This window comes from Polistes fuscatus, unplaced genomic scaffold, assembly GCF_010416935.1.
Source record: "Polistes fuscatus isolate 324 unplaced genomic scaffold, CU_Pfus_HIC Scaffold13, whole genome shotgun sequence".
Taxonomy (NCBI): Eukaryota; Metazoa; Arthropoda; class Insecta; order Hymenoptera; family Vespidae; genus Polistes; species Polistes fuscatus.
The window spans coordinates 4,159,848-4,179,941 of record NW_025113031.1 but is presented as its reverse complement, the minus strand read 5'-3'; the positions used below and the strand labels follow the sequence as shown (position 1 = coordinate 4,179,941).

The following is a 20,094-nucleotide window of genomic DNA, read 5'->3' as shown; positions in this document are numbered from 1 at the left end:
CTCCCCTAAAGATTTTGTTTGTATTTTAATCGAGCCCGAAGCTATAATCTTTCCCTCTCCGTTTTTCCCTTCATCCCTCTTTATTTCTCCCCCCCTCTCTCTCTATCTTTCTCTCTCTCTCTTTCTTTTTATTTCTTTCTACTTATTTAGTAAAGTATACTCTAACTCGAGCTTATTATTAATATCACCTAACGGAGAAAAATATTAGAAATATTTAATTACTTTCATTGAAAATTCTTGCCAAAGTTCTACGCTTTTCCATTATTCGTATTTCGCATAATCATTTATTTATTAACATAAATATGTGTATATATATATATATATATTTCTCAGAAATAACGTAAACACGTTTGAAATGTTTGAAAATCGATTATCTATCTTTTCGAAGCTTTATTTTTTACTTCCTAATTATTTTTGTTTTTTCTTTTCTTACAAAAGTAGAAGGGATAAGATTGAGTTTAAGGGTGAAAATGGGAGGGGAGGGGTGGAGAGGAGGAGGACCGTGAACGATGTTGCGGAGGTGGTGCAGTTTTACGAATGCGGCCGAAAGTGCAATGAACCTGCAGCACTCCTGCGGCAGCGCGAACACGAATCTATATGTATGTGTGTCTCTATATATGTCTGGATGTATATATGTGTGTTTGAATGAGAGAGAGAGAGAGAGAGAGAAAGCATGACGAAGCCGATCGATCGAGACCACTCGATTAGCGCCACGCCGAAGAAAATTCTTTTTCTCGGACGTTCTAACTAATTAACTCATCTTTTATTCTATATCGCCATTTTTTGTATCTTTCAAATTCGCCAACGCGTTTAGAAAGTTTCCCTTTACGCGAGATTGATCCCTTCTATTCCTTTCCCTTCCCCCCCCCACCACCACCCACCCACCCCTCTCTCTTTCTCTCTTTCCATTCACGAACGATTGATTTTGATTATAATTATTATTATTGTTATACAATTAACCGATAATTTGTACGTTTGAATTAATTGTTAATACAGAACGACGCTTAATTATTCGATTTCATTTGATTTGATTTTGTTTTGTTTTTTGTTTTTTTCTTCTTTCTTCATTTCCCTCTTTTACATTGTCAATTACCCACTTGGCATTATGAATTTTACAGAGAGAAAGGTAAAAGAGTTTCAAACTATTTTCAGTTTGAAAATTGAAAAGAAAGCTATCGAAAACTTTTTGAATATTTTTCTCTTTGACTTCGTCGAATGTGTAAATCGTATATTATGTTAATATTTGCTAAACACGTTAAGAGTTGATAATTAAACGTTTATAACGCGATGATTAATTAACTTTCGCATTAAACGCATTATTTTTCTTCGTTTCTTTCTTATTTTTGTTTTGTTTTGTTGTTTACAAAATTTAACTGTTACGTTCGTTTTTATTGAACATTTTATTTTTCTCTCACCGAATTTTTATTCTCTCTCTGTTTTTTTATTTGTTTTTTCTTTTTTCTTTCTTTCTTTCTTTCTCTTATCGTTCTTTATCTTGCTCTCAAAGTTGTCCTTCAACTGTTATATCCCTTTGCTCGTTAACTTTATCGACGAATGAACTATACCTATACGTATGCATTATGTATGCATGTACACTGCTGGCCATTAATAGTTGCACCCTTAGGCACCTAGGCACTTTCTTTTACATCAATATGAGAAAGTTCTTCTTTTTTCTTTTTTTTATATCTTCTTCTTCTTCTATATATATATATATATATATAGTCATATAGTTTATTATTTTTGTTAAATATTATATCGGATAAGAAAAAAATAAAGAAAACTTTTTACAATGCAATTAATTTGTTTCGTTACATTTCAAAAGATTAATTTATAAAAGCGCCCAAGCTTGTATACTTTTATTGATTTTCTTTTTTTTATTAAATAAAAAAACGATCACAGGTAATATATCATTTTTTATTTATCGTATATTATATTTTAGAAAAGGATTATAGAATATAGTAGAAGATTATATTTTATTATTATATCTAGATTAATATATATGTGTGTGTGTGTACACATATGTTTACAAACACATATAAAAATGGTAAATTCGATCAAACGTGATCGAGGGTGATTCTAATAGAAATTATTATTCACTGCCTAGGCCATGGTCGAGTGATTCTATCGCGTGGAATTTTAAATTTCGTTATAGGCCATCGCGATACACTGCCTGAGAACATTTGATAAGCATATTCTTATGAATTCTAAAAAACAACTTCATTTAAGTATGAATAAATGCATTTAATAATCATACCTTTCTAAGGTCTTTTTTTTAAAAAAAAAAAAACAATTTTACTTAGAGAAAAACGGGAAAGAATATTTTAAGAAATTGCAATTGCAAGTTATTTTTCAAAACAAATTGGATGATATATATATATAAAAAAAAAAACAGAGAAGAAGGATAAGAAATTTTGGTTTCTGATATTATTCGTAAAGTTCGATAGATACCTGTAAAAGACTAATGAACGTGTGCCAATGCACAACATGAAAATCCAACGAACATGGAATAAAATCAAGCTTTGGATTGACTTAGAATTATTCTCATTGCGCTGAATTATTCATGGATGCTTCATGGGCAAATGTATCCCTCGTAACTTTATAAATTACCAGTAACGACCAACGAACTTCTCTAAATTCACAACGAGATAGATATTCTAGATCTACTCATCAAATAGATTATCTTTGCAAAAATACTTAGAAATTTCTCATATCACACTCGCAATTATATGTTTACAAATTATATTCTAATATTATAAAATATATATTTAAAAGAAGCGATATGCAAAAATGAAGAAACATTTTTTCAATTAATGCATCGAATATTTAAAAAGAAAAAAAAATATATTAGAAAGATCTCTTTTTTATTTTTTTTATATTTTTTATATAACATACATCATTTGCAAGAAATTAAATTTTAGAAAATTCGAAAACCTACGACGTGCACATATCTAAATTATTTTTCCTAAACAATCTTTTGAAAATAATGTCAAACCCTTTAGCGATTCATTATTTCTAATTTAAAAACGATTGATTCTCATCTATCTTACTCTCTCTCTCTCTCTCTCTCTCTCTTTCTCTCGTTTTTTCTCCCGTTTTTTCTCTTCTTTTTATTTAAACGGCAGTCGACTGGTTCACGTGACAGAGAGAAGATATCAGTTACCTTGACATACTGACACAAATACACAAAGCAGGAACAGATCCGTCTGGTCTGACCCACTTTCTTAGCTTACTACTTACTACTCGTTAATTCGTATGCCGCGGCGTATCCATGTAGTACCACTTTTCTAACCCTTTTTTGCCCCCTTCTAATTTCACATCATTTTTTTTGAAATTGTAAAAAAAAACACGATGCAAATTTTTTATCTCAAAATAAATATTATACATTGATTTGATTTGATTTTATTTTATCATCAATTACGCGTAGTATTATCGCATTGTTATGCAATTTATTTGTTTCATTTACGTACTGTTTTCGCAATCATAAAGAAATTAAAAAAAATATAATATTATTGCAATATAGATTTTATCTCTGTTACATTTTATTTATTTTTTGCTTTTTTGTTTCTTTTTTTTTTTAAATGAGGAAAGTTCATATTACTCGATTCTGCAGTTAATGTATCATTATTGGTTTTAATTCAAATGGATATGTCGACAACTTTCAAAAATAATGCCTGGTACGTCCTCCTATGTACCAGCACCTACGTTATTCCCTACTAAAATTAATGAATTTTCCTGGCTAATTTCGACGGTGAAATACGATTAATTGGCCGGGTAATATAAAACGTTATACGTTCAACCAACCTCTTTGCCAGAGATTTGCCTAAAAGCGACGTTTATACACGTACCATCATTTATATCAATTTATTATAATATAATTCGCAATATTCAGTGAAAAGAGATTATCCTATAATCCTAATACCGTCAATATTCAAATCTAATATTTATTTTCATCTGATTATAATTTATATTTACTCGAATCGTATTTACAAGAAAAAATATCAGGTAAAAACTTTGAAACCCCTTCTATGGGACTTCTGATTCATCCTATGCATTCTCGAAACATTCATAGTAACAAAACTAATAACAATAAGTATTTATCGTCGATCCAACACTTGAAGTAAAAAAAAAAAGAAAAGAAAGAAAGGAAGAAATCCATTGGAATGGTGAAAAGAGAAAGAGACATTTTTTGTACAAGAGGTTTAAAACGAACGTACGAAGGTGATTGTTCGCAGATAAAAATTAAAGATGCGCCCTTATCTTAGAAGGAAAGCTTCGTGACCCCCTTTTTTTCTCTCTCTTGCATATCGCGACGAAATGTGACTGTGAGTGTTGCGAGTGTTGGTATGAGTGTTGCCTGGTTTTTTTTTTTAGGGGGAGGGGAGGGGAGGGGGGTGGTTTGGGGTCGAGAAGGAAACGAAAAAGCGACTAGCTGCTGAATGGATGTACTCGAGAATCATAGGATCTTTTCTTTTTCTCTTTCTCTTTCTTTCCCTCTTATTCTTTTTCTTTTTCTCTAAGGCCTCAGGCTAAAATCTTACGCGTTACTAATTGCTAGCATTGTCTGTATCAGGGAAGAAAAGGATAGAACGTGAACCGGAACAAAACCCTAACTTCCCAGACCCGAAAATTCCCCCCCTCCCCTCCCCCCCCCTCCCCTCCCCCCCATTCTTCCATGTAACTTTTGTATCTACGATGAATCCTCTCTTTCGCTATTTTTACTTCCAGGGCTGATAATCCCAGTCCTTAGTAAATAATATCTATATATAGTGTTGTTATATCGATAATTAATAACTTATGATTATTTTGTGTCTAAATTTACAATTTAAATACACAAATTTTCTATTATTCAAAATGATCTCTGTGGTGGTGGTGGTGGTGGTGGTACGTGCAAAGATTATTTATTAATGAAATTTATTTTAAACGAACGATCACGTCGTGAAATTTACGATTTAATAATTAAATTAATGAATATCGTTTGTAATTTATATTTATCGAGAGAAAGACTTAATTAATATTATTTTATTTCTACGATCTCCTCCTCCTCCCCCCCCTTGACTGAACGGATTAATAATTTGATTTATGTTAATAGATTTAAATGAATTTTCTTTGACAAAATGTTCTCAGTCATTCTCTTTCCGACTGGCCGTCTTTGTCTGTCTCTTTCTGTAGCCAAGAATGTCAATAACATCTTCTTTGCGTTAAGCCGCCTATGAATTATATATTCTGCTTGAGGGTAGAATGCCAATACCACGATAAGGGCTGCTGTCTAAGGGTTCTCAAGCCCTCTTTGCTTCGCCATCTCTATGTACTTATTCTACTATACTTATATATATATTGTACATATTATATGTATATATATATATATATAGGTGCGTGTTACATGGCTCTTAAATATATATATATATATATATAGTATCTACATGAAGAACATGCCATTCAAACGTGTAGTTGGTCGTTAATTTGTTAGATGGAATTTTAAATAATAAAAGTTTCATTAAAATAGTTATTTTGAATTTTGAATAGTTTGAAAATAAATAGTTTGAAATGCAAATCTATGATTGTTAAATTAAATATAAAGTTTGAATATAAATAGTTTGAAAATAAATAGTTTGAAATGCAAATCTATGGTTGTCATTAAATATAATAAATAAATGTTAAATATCAGAAACGAGTCGAGCAATTTAAAAAAAGTCAAATTACAAAAGTTTAAAATACATCGTAATGATCGACCAAAAGGACTACTTTTTCTTCTTCCTCTTTTAATCATGCTGAGAAATATCTGTAGATCGTAGAGAGAGAGAGAGAGAGAGTAAAATTCTTTTTTCAACGTTGCTGATGTTCGAACCTCAAAGAACGACGGCACTCTCGTACAACTTTAAAGGAAGATTTTATCGTTTTATCCACTGCCTCGTTAACTTCTATCGACATCCTCAAACCCTTCCAACAACCTCCATCCCTTTTCCCCATTCTACTTCACTCGTCCTTTCCGCTCTCTCTCTCTCTCTGCTCGAAGTTTACCGTAAAGTAATTAAAATTGACGTCACGTGTATTAACGAGAATGACACGTTTTTTCGGCTTGTTTTCGAAAAATAAAATACAATATATATACAATATATAAATTATTTATTTATTTTCTATATGAAAAACAACGACGACAATAAAAAAAAAAAAAAAGAAAGAAATAAATCGAAAGTTCGAAATAATCCAAATTTTTCTACGTTAAAAATACACAAAGATGAATATATTTCACGCTGGAGTATTATTTGTTTACGTAGAATTTACGAACCGATGAAAAATGTATTTTTTTCCCTATACGCACTTGTCGAAATATTTTCGGATTAGAAATGAAACATGAATCGGCTGGAAGGAAGGGGGGAGGAGGCGGGAGGATGGCATCGATAAAGGTGGATTTCTACGAGGTCTCTTAATCCACGAATAATCTCGGTTCTGTAACAGTAATCGGATCATGCTCTCCATGGATTTACTCCGTGTGTTTCAGGCTCCGGCGGTCTGATTGGATTTGTGGTTGGGCCTAGATTTGGCATTAAGAAGGATGGGTTGGGCTCTCACCGGTCTCGGCGTCGGACTGGTCATTGTCGTCGTCGTTGGTGCTGCTTTGGCTCTCTGCAGAAGGTAATGGTCAAACGATTCCAAACTCATCTACTTAGCTATCTCTTACATCTAATCTCGTCTATTTAGAAACTGACATAATATCATTTCGCTACGTTTGTTTTACTCGATAGATAAAACTAAAATGGGAGATATTTTGATTTGTCAATTATTTTACAAACGTAATTTATAAATTGCGATTAGAAATTATAACTATTTCTATGAGAGAGAGAGAGAGAGACTATCCTATTATTTTATTTTATAAATAAAAAAGAAAAAAAGTGATCGACCTTTTTAATATAACATCATCTTATTTAGAAATTTGACCGATCATTTTTCGTTCAATTCCATACGAATATATTCATTACAAATGAAAATAAAAAAATTGTTTTCTTACATTTCGAAAATGTTGATTTTTTTGTAATTCAAACCAATACGCGCGTGTATTATCTCTTTCCACGTAAGAGACAAATCGAAGAACTAGTAATACAATAATACACTCTTCGAAACCGGTAAGTGTAACACGTGCAACAGGTTAAGAGGTCACTCAGCGAGCAATTGTATCACCGACTTGGTATAGGTTCTTTCCTGAGAGTTCAACTTCCTTTTCATTTCTTCTAACAGACGAATGTGAACGATACAATTTTCGATAAAGAAAAATCATTCGAAGACAAAAAAGAAAAAAAGGAAATAAATAAATAAATAAATAAATTTGTAAGAATACTTTTTAATCAATTTTCTTCGCGATAATTTATCTTCACTATCAAAGTCGTTTTACAATCTTCTATCTTTTTCCTGACCCTCTTTGCTCATAAGCTCATCTATATTCGCCTAATTATAGCATATTCTCGATGTCGTTAGCCTCTTTATCGGATAAACCTTCTACTACAATATATCTAATAATCGTTAATATCCGACATGATAATCGATAATAATTTTGTACGCGATATCATTTAATGAATATTTTATATTATTTCTAACATATTTAATATCAGATATTGCATTGGCTGGCAATGGGGTACTAGAAATATTTGGAGTATATGCGAAGAATGGAGACAGAGATTATCATGGTTATGGGCACCACGAGAAGAGAAGGTACAACATTTTATTTCAACAAAATACGTGCAATAATAATTATAAAAATGGACTATAAATATATATTTTTTAAAATCAATAAATATAAAAATAACAATATGGCTACTTTGAAATTAATTTATGTATCTAACAATCATGATTGATTTGATTTATTTGTTGTTCTATCAACGACAGGTTGGTCTTGTAAAAGCTCAACATCCAACAGCACAAACTGTACCAGGTTTATATCGACAAACTGGTAATCCTTCTGAACATTTGTTGCACAGTGATAGTGATTTGAGATTGGATGCTCAAGGAGCCTTTACACGGTAAATAAGATTAATATTTTTCTATTGAAAATTGTCGAACTATTTTCAAAACTTTCGAGTAATGTAAAACACACGTACACATGAACACGCAGAAAGGTTTCCCAACTAGACCATGAAGCCAAAAAGCTCCTACAGAAAAGCATCGTTTTATTATCCTCGCTAGATTGCACTTTAATGACTCGACCTTCATAGAAGCACTCAAAATAATTTAATGAAGACATTAAATGCTTTGCTCAAAGGCATCCAAAAGACCTAGCGATACCAACGTTGATGCAACTTAAGTGCGACTAAAGCATATGATGAAATTGATAGCATTGATTTAACTAGTTCCACTGATCTTGACCTCGTAAACTAATTTCTATTTAATATGTATCAAATGATTTGAATGGTCTATTTTATAATTTTTGGTGACCTACAAAAGTACCTGCTTTAAATGGTTTTGAAGTGTTTGAAACTGTAAAGCATGTTCTATGACCGTAGATTCGAAGCTGTGGACAGAGATCTTCATCCACCACTCGGTACCGGAAGTAGTAGCACTATACCACCTCAGCCATTAAGGCCAGCACCTCAACCAAGGCCAACATCGCGTCCAAGACCATCTCCACTTCAAACTCCTAGCACAGTCGATTATCTTCGTATGCAGGAGTCTGATCCGGGTCCTCTGACACCGCCACCACCCTTGCAAAGAACAATTTCATCGAGAGGAACTGCAGCCTCGGTCTTCGTCTTCCAAAACGAACCGGTCAAGAATTATGGTATGTTCAAACCACCTAACGATCACTCGGCCTTCAGATTCGATGGGGAAGGAAATACGGGAAAGATGTTGCCGGAAAATATTCAAATGACATCTTACACTATGCAAAATCATTCGGATTCGAGAATGGGAAGATACGATATAACCGAAGAAAGAAGAAAAGAAACTTACGATCCAAGGTGCAATCCTTACAGACAATTTGAGACAAATAATAGATACAATGTTCATAATGCACCTATAGCAGCTCTCGATGTTAAAGCTAACAATGAGGATAAGACGTATGCTGGTTACGACGTCGTACAAAGAAATCATCAATTGAGACAACACGTCAGAAATGACTCGAGAGGATCGGCTAATAGTTTTGGTTTGACGAATCATACAAATTCAACTAGCCAAACTATCATGGAGTCTATTTACGGGCCTCAGACCCTGTGCAAGATGCTCCAGAATGCTCAAAATTTGGAGAACGAGCTGGACCGAAGGAACAACGAGGTTCAGAGTATCGAAATGACACCCTTCAGAAGTTCGACGCTTCAAGATGACGTTGGCACTTCTTATCTGTACCATGATAATTCCTCCAATACTGGTCTTCAAAGAGTCTCTCAATATATTCAAAGTCTACCTGATCATCCTGCCTTCGACACGATCAATGATCACACGTCGATCACGCATCAAGATCAGGAACAAATACTTTATGCCGATGCCATGCAAGCTCAAATGAACTCATCTAAAGTTAACAGCGAATCCGCATCGAGTCCTATACCCCCACCACCTGCTCCACCTGATCCTCCTACTGACGTTCTCAAAAAGAATGGACCTACTACAGGTGAAAGGATTTTCAATGCACTCAGATCGGTTACCTCGCAGAGTTACATCGATGCCTCGGAATTTTACAAGTAAGATTTCCTATTACTATAACACTCGACTCGCATAAAATGTTTTGTCTAGAGTATTTTAATTAGATTAAAACAATTTTAAATGCAAACGAAATTTTATAACACCTTATATGCGAACAAATTTGTTAATTATCTTTCAAAGTGATACGAATGATCTTGAAAAAAATGAATTGCAGTTCCGTTCTATCGTCAGCTCAACAAGTTCAACGATTTACCTTCTCGAGATCGCCAAGTATGGTGAACGAGAATACAGGAAGTCGTTTACAGAACGAGGTACGTGACATATACACTGAAACCGATTCGGACGCCATTGGCCTTGATGCTTCCAGACGTAGTTCCGATCTTTACAGCCCCGAGCTAAACTTGGAAGCTCATAGAACTGCTCAGGAAGTAAATCATTTCTTCTTCTTCTTCTTCTTCCTCTTCTTCTTCTATAACTACTTTTTCTATTTCTCTTCTCAATTGAGAGAGAAAATGTATCGAAATTTTTGGCCTTTCAGGTATATTACAGCTTGCAGGATCCACCATCTTCGCCTTTATTGTTGAAGGATCATAATCATGAATCCTATACGTTCATGTCTGATCCAAGCTTCACTAGAACCTCCGAAGTAATTTTATTATCGAATTAATGACGATAATTTATATATTCAAATATAATTTTATACATATTTATTTTCTTTTATTAGGATATATTTAATAGTTTAGAACAGAGAAGGAAGAGTATGGAGAGACTGAATGGTATTCACGAGTTTGTAGAACATGAAACTTCCGATACTCAAAGGTAAGCTCTTCAAAGTCCTTAATACTCTTCGTACTAATTAATATTGAAACAAATATTAAATAATACTATGGATTTAACGATCGATCAGGCGGCGAAATAGTCAAGAACTTTATGCAGTTTTGGAAAACGTTCAAATAAAAAGAAGATTGTCACAGGTATTTGTTCATTTTTTTTCCGAATGAATATTGCAAATCGAAATTCTAACGATTGAATAACGATATTTCGTAATTTAGCAAAGTCTCGAAGAAAATTATATTACGAATTACTCTATAAACGAACACGAACGCGAATCGAATTCAGGAAGTCGTCGTGGTTCACAGGGACCTGAACCCGAACCTCCTCCACCGGATGAATCGAATTTGAAAAGAGCAATAAGTTGCGAAAGTGTTTGTTCGGATACCAGCGTGGTATTGAACGATCTTGAGGAAGCACCTGTCGTAGGACACGTTTGCGTGGGTTTAGAACACGAAAGATGGGGTGGACGTGGTACCGATTCTGAAGGTGATTTAGCAGTTAGCGTTCTTGAAGCTAGAGATCTCGTTGCACCTGATGCTCGACCAGCACAAGATACTTTCGCAAGGTTTGTCTAATTTCAAAGAAATGATAATAAATCTAACGATTTTTACAAACATACTAAATCATTAATAATTTTGTTGTTAATTAAATTACAGGGTATGTCTATTACCCGATAGACAAACGCACGTACAAACACGTTTATACAGAGGTTCACCATCGCCGAGTTATCAAGAAAAGTTTCTATTTCCGTTGGACGGTGGTCCAGCAGGAAGAACACTCCTGGTCGAGGTAATAAGAAAATAAAAGGGGAAAAAGAAAAAAAGAAAAAATTTCTTTTAGAAAGATCTAATATCGATGACAAATAATCGTAGGTGTTTTCTGACGAATCAAGTATCGGCGGTGGTGCTTCACTTATCGGCGAAGCTAGTTTAAGATTAGGCCCAGCGGCAAGACCACCTGCTACCACCTGGCTACCTTTAACAGGACCTGCCTTACCTACGCCGTACTTGGGTGAGCTCATGTTCTCTCTGAGCTACTTGCCAACTGCGGAAAGGCTTACTTTGGTCGTAGTAAAAGCTAGAAATTTACGTGGTTCTAACACTATTCCTGGGGATTTCTTTGTCAAGGTAATACAAAGTGTTAACAAAATTATATATAAATATACCTGTAAAAATAGAAAAAAGAAAAAGAAAAAAGGAATATTAATCAGACATAATCGTCTTTATATTATTTCGCAAAAGGTGTACCTGCTGCAACAAGGAAAGAAATTGCACAAGAAAAAGACGTCTGTGAAAAAGGGAGAGAAGAGTCCTATTTTCAACGAGGCAATAATATTTAGCGTACCACCTCATGCTCTACAGGTTTAGTTGAATAATATAATCTACGTAACTCTGATGCAATAAAGGATATCATTAAAAATGATAATTATTATTATTATTTTGTATCTTTCCTTTATTTATTGCAGACAATTCAATTGAGACTGACAGTATCAGAGGTGCACAACGAACAAACCACAAACACCACTAGAACTAATCCGGTAGGCCACGTTTTTGTTGGTTCCACTTCAGCTGGTAGAGCATTAGCACATTGGAGACAGATGTTAGCAGCACTTAGACGTCCCGTTGCTAGGTGGCATCCATTGAGAAAATGAGATCAGCTGGACATTGGGAAAGAGGAGGAGGAGGAGGAGGAAGAGGAGGAAAATATACGATGGATATAAAGAAGACAAATTTAAAGCAACAAGAAGAAAAGAGAGAGAAATCTAACGCTAACAGGCAAGAGCATGATGTGCACAAATTAATTAGATTTTGACTAATTTAGATTAACATTTTTTAAATGTCCCAACAATTTTTTACGCTATATCTATTTTTAAACAATAACGTTTAGAAACATACAAAATATTCGAATATATTTTGTGGTCATTATATACTTTTCGTTTGAAATTATTCTGCAATATTCGATCTTTCAAAGATCTAACAATTTGTACTGAATTATTACCAATAAGATAACGAAATTGATTATCGTTATAATTAAATAATATTTGAAATTGTTAATATAATTTATAATATAATATGAATTTTTTCACATACTTATAATCTTGGGCTACGTTAGAAGAAAAGTAAAAAAAAAAGAAAAAATTCGTCGAATATTTTGATGTCCTACATTTGAAATGTAAACACGGTTCAAGGCTAGGAAAAGTTTCTATCGAACAAATTAAAAACTATATACATCGTATGCACGTTGATAAAAAATGATTGAATAATTTGTTTAACGTAGGATTCAAGACCATCGATATTTCCCCGTGACTCTCCTACCACTAATTGATCAAAATACGACTGATTGTGTGACGAAATGTCGCGAATATGCTAGAAGACATAAAACGAAGAACATTTTAATTTATTTGATAAATGTAATGAGCGAACAATCAATATATTATATTATACGTTGTTATTTTTCTTAGTTTCCACGATTTAATTGAATTATACAATTTAATGCTGACATATATAAAAAGTAAAATTTTGAAATTTTATTCAAAATTAAATTCACACACTCACACACACACACATACACGTACATTCCTGAAAATACGAATTCTTTTTTCGTGTCTGTATGTTTTTTTATTCTTTTTTATTTCTTTGTATTTTTATCCTCGTCCATCATTAGCTAGTCTTAACAACAAATATTTGTTCGTTCATACGAATGACCTCGCGACGACCCTATATAACCATTCTTTAACTATGAATAAAAAGAAAAGGAATAATACAGAAAGAGCGGAAGAACTCTTTTTCGAATAATCACGACGAAAAGAATATGAGAAAATGATTTCGAATATTTTTCAAAACGAAACGTAACGGTTGCGTTGCGTTGTTGTCCTATACACGGACTGTTAATGTTTGTACAGAGTTTATCAGTAACGTGCTCTTGATGTGCGAAAAAAGTAAAGAAAAAAGAAAAGAAAATGAGAAAAATAAAAAAAAAAAAAAATAAAAAGAATGAAAAAGAAATCATTAAAAGAAAGAAACTATTTTCCCTGAAAGTCCTAAAAGTAAAAATAATGAAAATATTAGAAAATAAACTAAAATAAAATAAAATAAAATAAAATAAAATAAAATAAAATATTATTCGACAATCGTGTTCGCTCCTTGGATCGTGCTCTTTCACACATATATACATATACATCACGATGCTCTAACAATCAGTTTCCTTGAAATCGATCTTACCCTATATCGAAGATCCAAACTATATATGTATACATACACATATATATCTGTCTCTGCACTTGGCGTCTGTGACCAAATTATACCATCTCCTCTCTCTCCTTCTCCTCCTTCACCTCTTCCTCTTACTCTTACTCTTTCTATAAAAAAATAAAAAAAAAATACGTTTTAATCTACCGATTGATCGTACGATTCCCATTAGAAATGTTGACGATAACAAATCGATTCTTGATCACGAAAAGATCGTATCGAAGAGTCCAGATTTATTTATGGTCAACTAACAATGGGAATTTTATTTTGTCTTTGCGAGTCGAACGAAAATGTAGGTAGCCTTCTTCTAAACACCTCACATAGCCATATTCTATTACCTATAAATTTTGTACCTCTTCATACATAATACACAAAAATAAAAAGTAACAACGGAGACGTGAAATATATATATAATAAAAATTTCAAAACCTTCGCGTATATATATATACATATTTATATATATATATATATATATGTATACATATAAAAATTATATAGATACATTATGAGAAAATTTTACACTCTATACTATACACTTTTTGTCATAAAAGATCGAACTATTTGAAATTCATTCTTAAAATAATTAATAAAAAGAAAAATAATAAAAAAAAATTACAAAAAGAAAAAGAAAAAATAAAGATATAACACTTATTCAGGTTTTTTCTATCGCCAACTACTATGGGACTAAATATCGCTGAATTCTCATTAAAAGCTCCATTATTGTAATTAAAACTGTAAACGATAATCGACATCTTATTGCGAACGATAATTGTCTCTATCGATTATATTATGTATGTATGTATGTATGTATGTATGTATGTATGTACACAAAGGCGAGCCACGAGAACGGTTCGAAGGAACGATCATTTTTAAAAATATGGATAAAAAACATATTTAAATATAAAAATAAACAATAAATAATAGAGATCACAAGAAAACAGTAAAAAATATTATAACAAAAAGGGATCATAATTTTCGAATGAAAAGATAACAGCGAATATGTTTGGGATGTAATAAATATTAAAATATTTGAATTAAATATTGTTTATTAATTTGATAAATATCAAAACATGGAGACGTGCTGTACAACAATCCCTCGCAGCGGCTCGACTAGAAATGTCAAAATCAGCTGTTCGGGCCCAACTCCCACCACCACGAGATCCACCCCTACTCCGCGTCGGTTGCGCGCGCATCAGCTCGGCACGTATCTTACTCTGCTGAAACACTGAGAGAAAGTTATATTATTAATTAATTAATTAATAATTAAATGAGACTGAATGTTCTAATAACTTGTTAACTTAAATAATACGGACTAATTGAACATATCTTTTGTTGTATTAATATATTTAACAAAAACAAATATATCGGCACTCATTATTATATTATTATTATGTAGATTATTACAATTATAATTATTATTATTATCTTTAATTAAATAAAGTTAATTTTTATCATGAGAATGTATATATATATATAATTAAATAATATTTAATGAGGGCTGAGACATATCAACTAGAAATGGTCTCTTCGAAAAATTGTGATCTTTTTAATGTTAAATGGCTGTTCGCAATGGGTTACACCCAACGAATCTTTCTTGTGGAACATCCTAAATATATACAAATCTAAAACTATCACACATACATACGTTTCATCTATGTACACATAAGAGGAGATGAATTATCAGTTAACACTGTTGTATATTGGCACAAAAGTAATCTTTTATTCTTAATACCCGTGTATTAAATATTCATATATGCATACGTATACTTCTCCAAAAATATATATATGCATATATGATGGTACACATTAAGTTTATTGTTAAACTGACTATAGAACATGTATGCGGAAAGAAATTGTAAAGGAGATAATATTGAAGATAGCTTGCAACTTGTTTACCAAAATTTAGTTTTGTCAGAGGCTAGTTATAGTTCGAGTTAACTGAAAATAATGGAAAGAATGATAAGCGATGTGTAAGTTCAAGAGAGGTGCGAGTTAATATGGAAAGAATGAAAGGTGAGCATGTTAGAGAGAAAGAAAGGAAGAGAGATTAAAGAAAGAATGAAAAGAAGAGAGAATATGAGTGAGAGAAACAGCGAGAAAGGAAAATAGAGTGATGATGACAATAATAGTGCCAAGCGATTCGTACCCTGAATAATTGCAATTTTTACTAGAGCAATATTATATAGTACTAGTATTATATATTAAATAAATCGGTTATATATATGTAAGAAAAAAAACTGAAAAAGAAACGATTATGCTTAGATACGCATTAGTTGCAATACTTTTGAGACTACCTCCTGAAAACTTGAGAAGTGATAACGTTATATTAAATCTTAATGAAATGCTGTCATTTTAATTGCATTTTAAAAGAATATTTTTCAACTTGTCTAGTTTACTTATCTGTTAGAGATAATCTTTTGTAAATGCTCTAATCCACTATGCTGGATCTTATATAAAAAAAAAACTATAAACGGTGATCTATCTCTGAAGAATTTTGTACGTCAATAGATAAAATGCTTGTTATCGCTTTGATAGTTGAAACAATGGGACGAATCGCAGCGCGTAGCTGTTGCATGGATGTATGATTCATACAAAGATACTATAAAATTTAAATTGTTTTATATTTTTGTTACGCCTCTCTGTGATATAATAAGGGCACATTCACCTCACCCTGTATATGCATTAATCTTTGTATCTTATTGAATTAAGGTGAAACTTTTTGAAGAACAATCCTTGCCATGCCCTTCCTAATGTATTTTGGACTGTGCTCGTGCGTACCATTAAGATCAAAAGTACTTGTATTCCTTAATACGGTCTAAATACTTGACTAACTTCATGGACATCAAAGCTATTTGAAAAATACAAACTTAAGGGAACCGTTAAGTCTAATTCAGCCTATAATTACACTACTTTCTTTAATTGCATTTTATAAACAATATTGAAGAATACAAATATTTAATACGACAAGGAGTATAACTCGATGGATGAATGAACACATCATACCTCTTGTCACATTAGATAATTGCTATTGGCCTTAAAGTAAATATTCTAATCGTTCCATCTGGTACGTACTCTTTTAATCCTTTTCATTTTATTAAATAGACTTAACAGTCCTCTCTCAAAGTATTAACTAATGAGGTACGTTCGAGCTTGTGCTTGTGAAAAAAATATGAAGTGTATCATTACACATTGTATTGTACTGTACTTAGTTATAAGAAAAATAATCTTAATACATTAAACTGTGAAAAGAAATATATTACAAAAGAAGACGTTAATCATTATACAGCGTGTATTACACACATATACACGCAGGGAATCATATACTATAACTATACACCATCATTGTTAACCATGGTTGCGGTTCTATTTACACAATTCGTTTACTGAATAAATTCAGAAAAAATATATTTGAACTAATGTGACTGGTACTATAAAGTTTATAACTTTTATTAACCCGTAGAATTTACTGATAAGAAAAGGAAAATTTCAAATTACTCCTTTGAAAGACGATTTTCGGAATTGATGTCAAATTCTCCTAATTTCCATATTTCTTCCATATTGAATGCACTTTAAAATAAAACACTTCACTTTAATAATTAAATAAATGAGCACGAAAAAAATAATATACTTTACATAGTGAATTTTACGTTTTCAAAACGTGAATATCGAACCAATCACAGTGTATCTTTTACCGCGCTCATTTGTGATTTGCAAATTTCATTATTCAAGATGGCGACAGAAAATGTGGGACAATTCAAAAACTAAACAAAATGAACAATTTTTTTTCTATATTTTTAAATAAAATAAATGCTAGATAAAGAAAACAACATTATTTAATGTACGTATTTAATGTCTTTAACGGTATATATGAGATTAATTAATAATGTATTATTCATGTGTAAGAATTTAAATAATAATCATTTTATAAAATGGTTCAAAATTGTTATAATGCATACCTCAAAAAAAAATGTGATGCAATATATATATATAAGACCTCAAAATAAACTTGATATATTTTTATAAATTTTCTTTGTCTAGCATGCGTGCGTTATATAGGTTAAGAAATCAGTGTAACCAACAGAATATTCTAAGCGACATCTGTTAATAGTGATATAATGTTGGCAAGTCTGTTTGGCATAAATAAATGTCAGAATATACTCAAAACTAATTTTGAATATTCTTTCTTTCTTTTACAATGAATAGATTTGAATATGCCAATCCTCGTCTTTTACCAAACGAATTGAACGTTAGACGAGATTTTGGTGTTCGTTTGTATGATGGAGATGTTAAGGTATGTACAAATATATAAAATCATATAAGATTAATAAAACTAACCTTTGTTTTATTGACAGACACAGTTTGAAGGTGGGCAATTGTATATTACAACTCACCGAGCACTGTGGGGAAGACCGGATGATATACCAAGAGGTAACACATGTCTTTCACTACCGTTAAGATATGTAGTTTTTCACGAAGAGGAATCCCCAGGTCCATTTTCTTTTAGACGTAACAATAAAGTTATTTTACATCTCTCTGAACCGTCTCCTGGTAAGGAAGCAATAATTAATCTTAAATTTGATATTTAATAAATAGATTTAATTAATATAGTATGTTTATAGATAAAATGCCAGGACCAGCGGAGAACAGTGCCTTTAACTATATTAAATTATCATTCAAAGAAGGTCTGGATTCTAATTTTATAGTAGATTTAAGAGATGTACTTAGAAAAAGAACTTGGGAATCTGATCCTCCTATTCCGTATCAATTAACCGATATGAACATTCAAAGTTTACGCATTACATCTAAACCACTGCCACAGATAAAAACAAGAACGGGTATCATAGGTATCGAAAGGAGTCTTCAAGAACAACAAAAGGCAACCGATGAGAGTATTTCTAAGGCATTCCAAGATCTTAAGAAGCTTATGGAAATGGCTAAAGATATGGTGGCAATATCTAAAACCATCTCTGCAAAAATAAGGGTGACTTTCAATGATTAATTTATAAAGTCGACATTCATAATTCAAGAATATTGCAGGAGAGACAAGGAGACATCACGGAGGATGAGACTGTTAGATTTAAATCTTACTTGATGAGTCTAGGTATCGATGATCCCGTAACAAGAGATGCTTATAAAAGTAGTAATGAATATTTTAGACAATTAGCTATGCAACTTGCACTTATCCTAGAAGAACCAATCAAGGTAAATCACATTGTTATATTATTAACAAACAATTGTAAATATCTCATTAATAGTACAGGTAGAAAATAATTCGTATTTTTTTCAGGAAGTAGGTGGAATGATGGCACTTACTGATGTTTACTGTCGTGTTAATCGAGCTAGAGGATTGGAACTATTGTCTCCTGAAGATCTATTAAATGCTAGCAGACAATTAGCATCTTTAAGTCTGCCTATAGTGCTAAGAGTCTTTGACAGTGGCGTTATGGTTCTTCAAATTCGATCTCACGATGATCTTGCTGTTGCTGATTCTATAGCAGATTTAGTAAGTACAATATTAATTGTCTATATTAGAAAACTATCTTTAATGGTATAATAAAATAAAACAAAGCCTTACGTTATATTACATAGTTACAGGAAAGAGGTTCGTTAACTGCAGAAGAACTCGCACGATCCGAAGGAATATCTGTATTACTGGCACGAGAAAGATTATTAGTTACAGAAAAACATGGAAGAGCTTGCAGAGACGATACGATAGAAGCATTAAGATTTTATCCGAATTTATTTTTAGAAGAAAACGCGTAACACTTAATTATTTTGACATTATGATTGGCATCATGGAATTATAAACGAACGCATCAGCCTTTTATTATTATTACTATCTTATTCATTAAGTATTTGTATATTTCTCGTGCCTTTATAAGCCGTGCACAGTTAAGTCCAATGCAAAGATAACAAAAATAAAAAGAAAGCAATTTCTATCGTCCTCGCAGCGTGTTCAACATAGCTTGTTGCAAAAAACATAAATGTTATATTTAAGAAAAAAAGAAAAAGACAGAAAAGAGAAAAAGAAAACGAATAATATAGATATATTTATAATTTGAATAATTTTTATGTTATTTTATATTTGAATCAATATAAAATAATAGAGATATTGTAACTTGTAACTCTTAATTTATTGATATCCCAGAAACTTGTTCACTATGAATAGTATGGTAGTGAGAGAAAGATAGGAAGAAAGAGAAAGAAGCAGGAACTAACTGACGTAGCAGGTATTAACGAGCGTCATGTAAACACACATACGAAGACACACACGTGAACACAATAACGTGACCTTGGTGAGATCGGCAAAATGTCAAGGCTGCAATGAAATTTCCCTTCTTACTAAAATGTATTATTTATACATATACGATAAAGAACGAGCAAATAT

General features: G+C 32.0%; 2 protein-coding genes across 5 annotated transcripts in view; both read left to right on the top strand.

Moving 5' to 3' along the window:
* LOC122513677 overlaps window positions 1–12,201 on the top strand; it is a 48,561-nt gene extending 36,360 nt beyond the window's left edge. For 3 of the 4 annotated variants that reach the window (XM_043630096.1, XM_043630095.1, XM_043630094.1), the window contains exons 3-15: window positions 6,500–6,633; window positions 7,605–7,704; window positions 7,879–8,012; window positions 8,493–9,662; window positions 9,839–10,052; window positions 10,163–10,270; window positions 10,349–10,443; window positions 10,532–10,598; window positions 10,677–11,023; window positions 11,115–11,247; window positions 11,331–11,585; window positions 11,700–11,819; window positions 11,924–12,201. In XM_043630096.1, the coding sequence (XP_043486031.1) occupies window positions 6,554–6,633; window positions 7,605–7,704; window positions 7,879–8,012; window positions 8,493–9,662; window positions 9,839–10,052; window positions 10,163–10,270; window positions 10,349–10,443; window positions 10,532–10,598; window positions 10,677–11,023; window positions 11,115–11,247; window positions 11,331–11,585; window positions 11,700–11,819; window positions 11,924–12,109 (3,009 nt within the window). In that variant the 5' untranslated portion in view covers window positions 6,500–6,553 and the 3' untranslated portion in view covers window positions 12,110–12,201. The remainder of the gene's footprint in view (window positions 1–6,499; window positions 6,634–7,604; window positions 7,705–7,878; window positions 8,013–8,492; window positions 9,663–9,838; window positions 10,053–10,162; window positions 10,271–10,348; window positions 10,444–10,531; window positions 10,599–10,676; window positions 11,024–11,114; window positions 11,248–11,330; window positions 11,586–11,699; window positions 11,820–11,923) is intronic. The other variant, XM_043630097.1, reaches the window with a different exon arrangement.
* Window positions 12,202–17,669: 5,468 nt separating this feature from the next.
* LOC122513691 (vacuolar protein-sorting-associated protein 36) lies at window positions 17,670–19,650 on the top strand. The gene is made up of 6 exons (XM_043630123.1): window positions 17,670–17,997; window positions 18,059–18,254; window positions 18,326–18,687; window positions 18,744–18,908; window positions 18,994–19,209; window positions 19,296–19,650. The coding sequence occupies exons 1-6, from the start codon at window positions 17,902–17,904 to the stop codon at window positions 19,467–19,469; spliced, it is 1,209 nt and encodes a 402-aa protein (XP_043486058.1). The 5' UTR covers window positions 17,670–17,901; the 3' UTR covers window positions 19,470–19,650.
* Window positions 19,651–20,094: the final 444 nt, after the last annotated feature.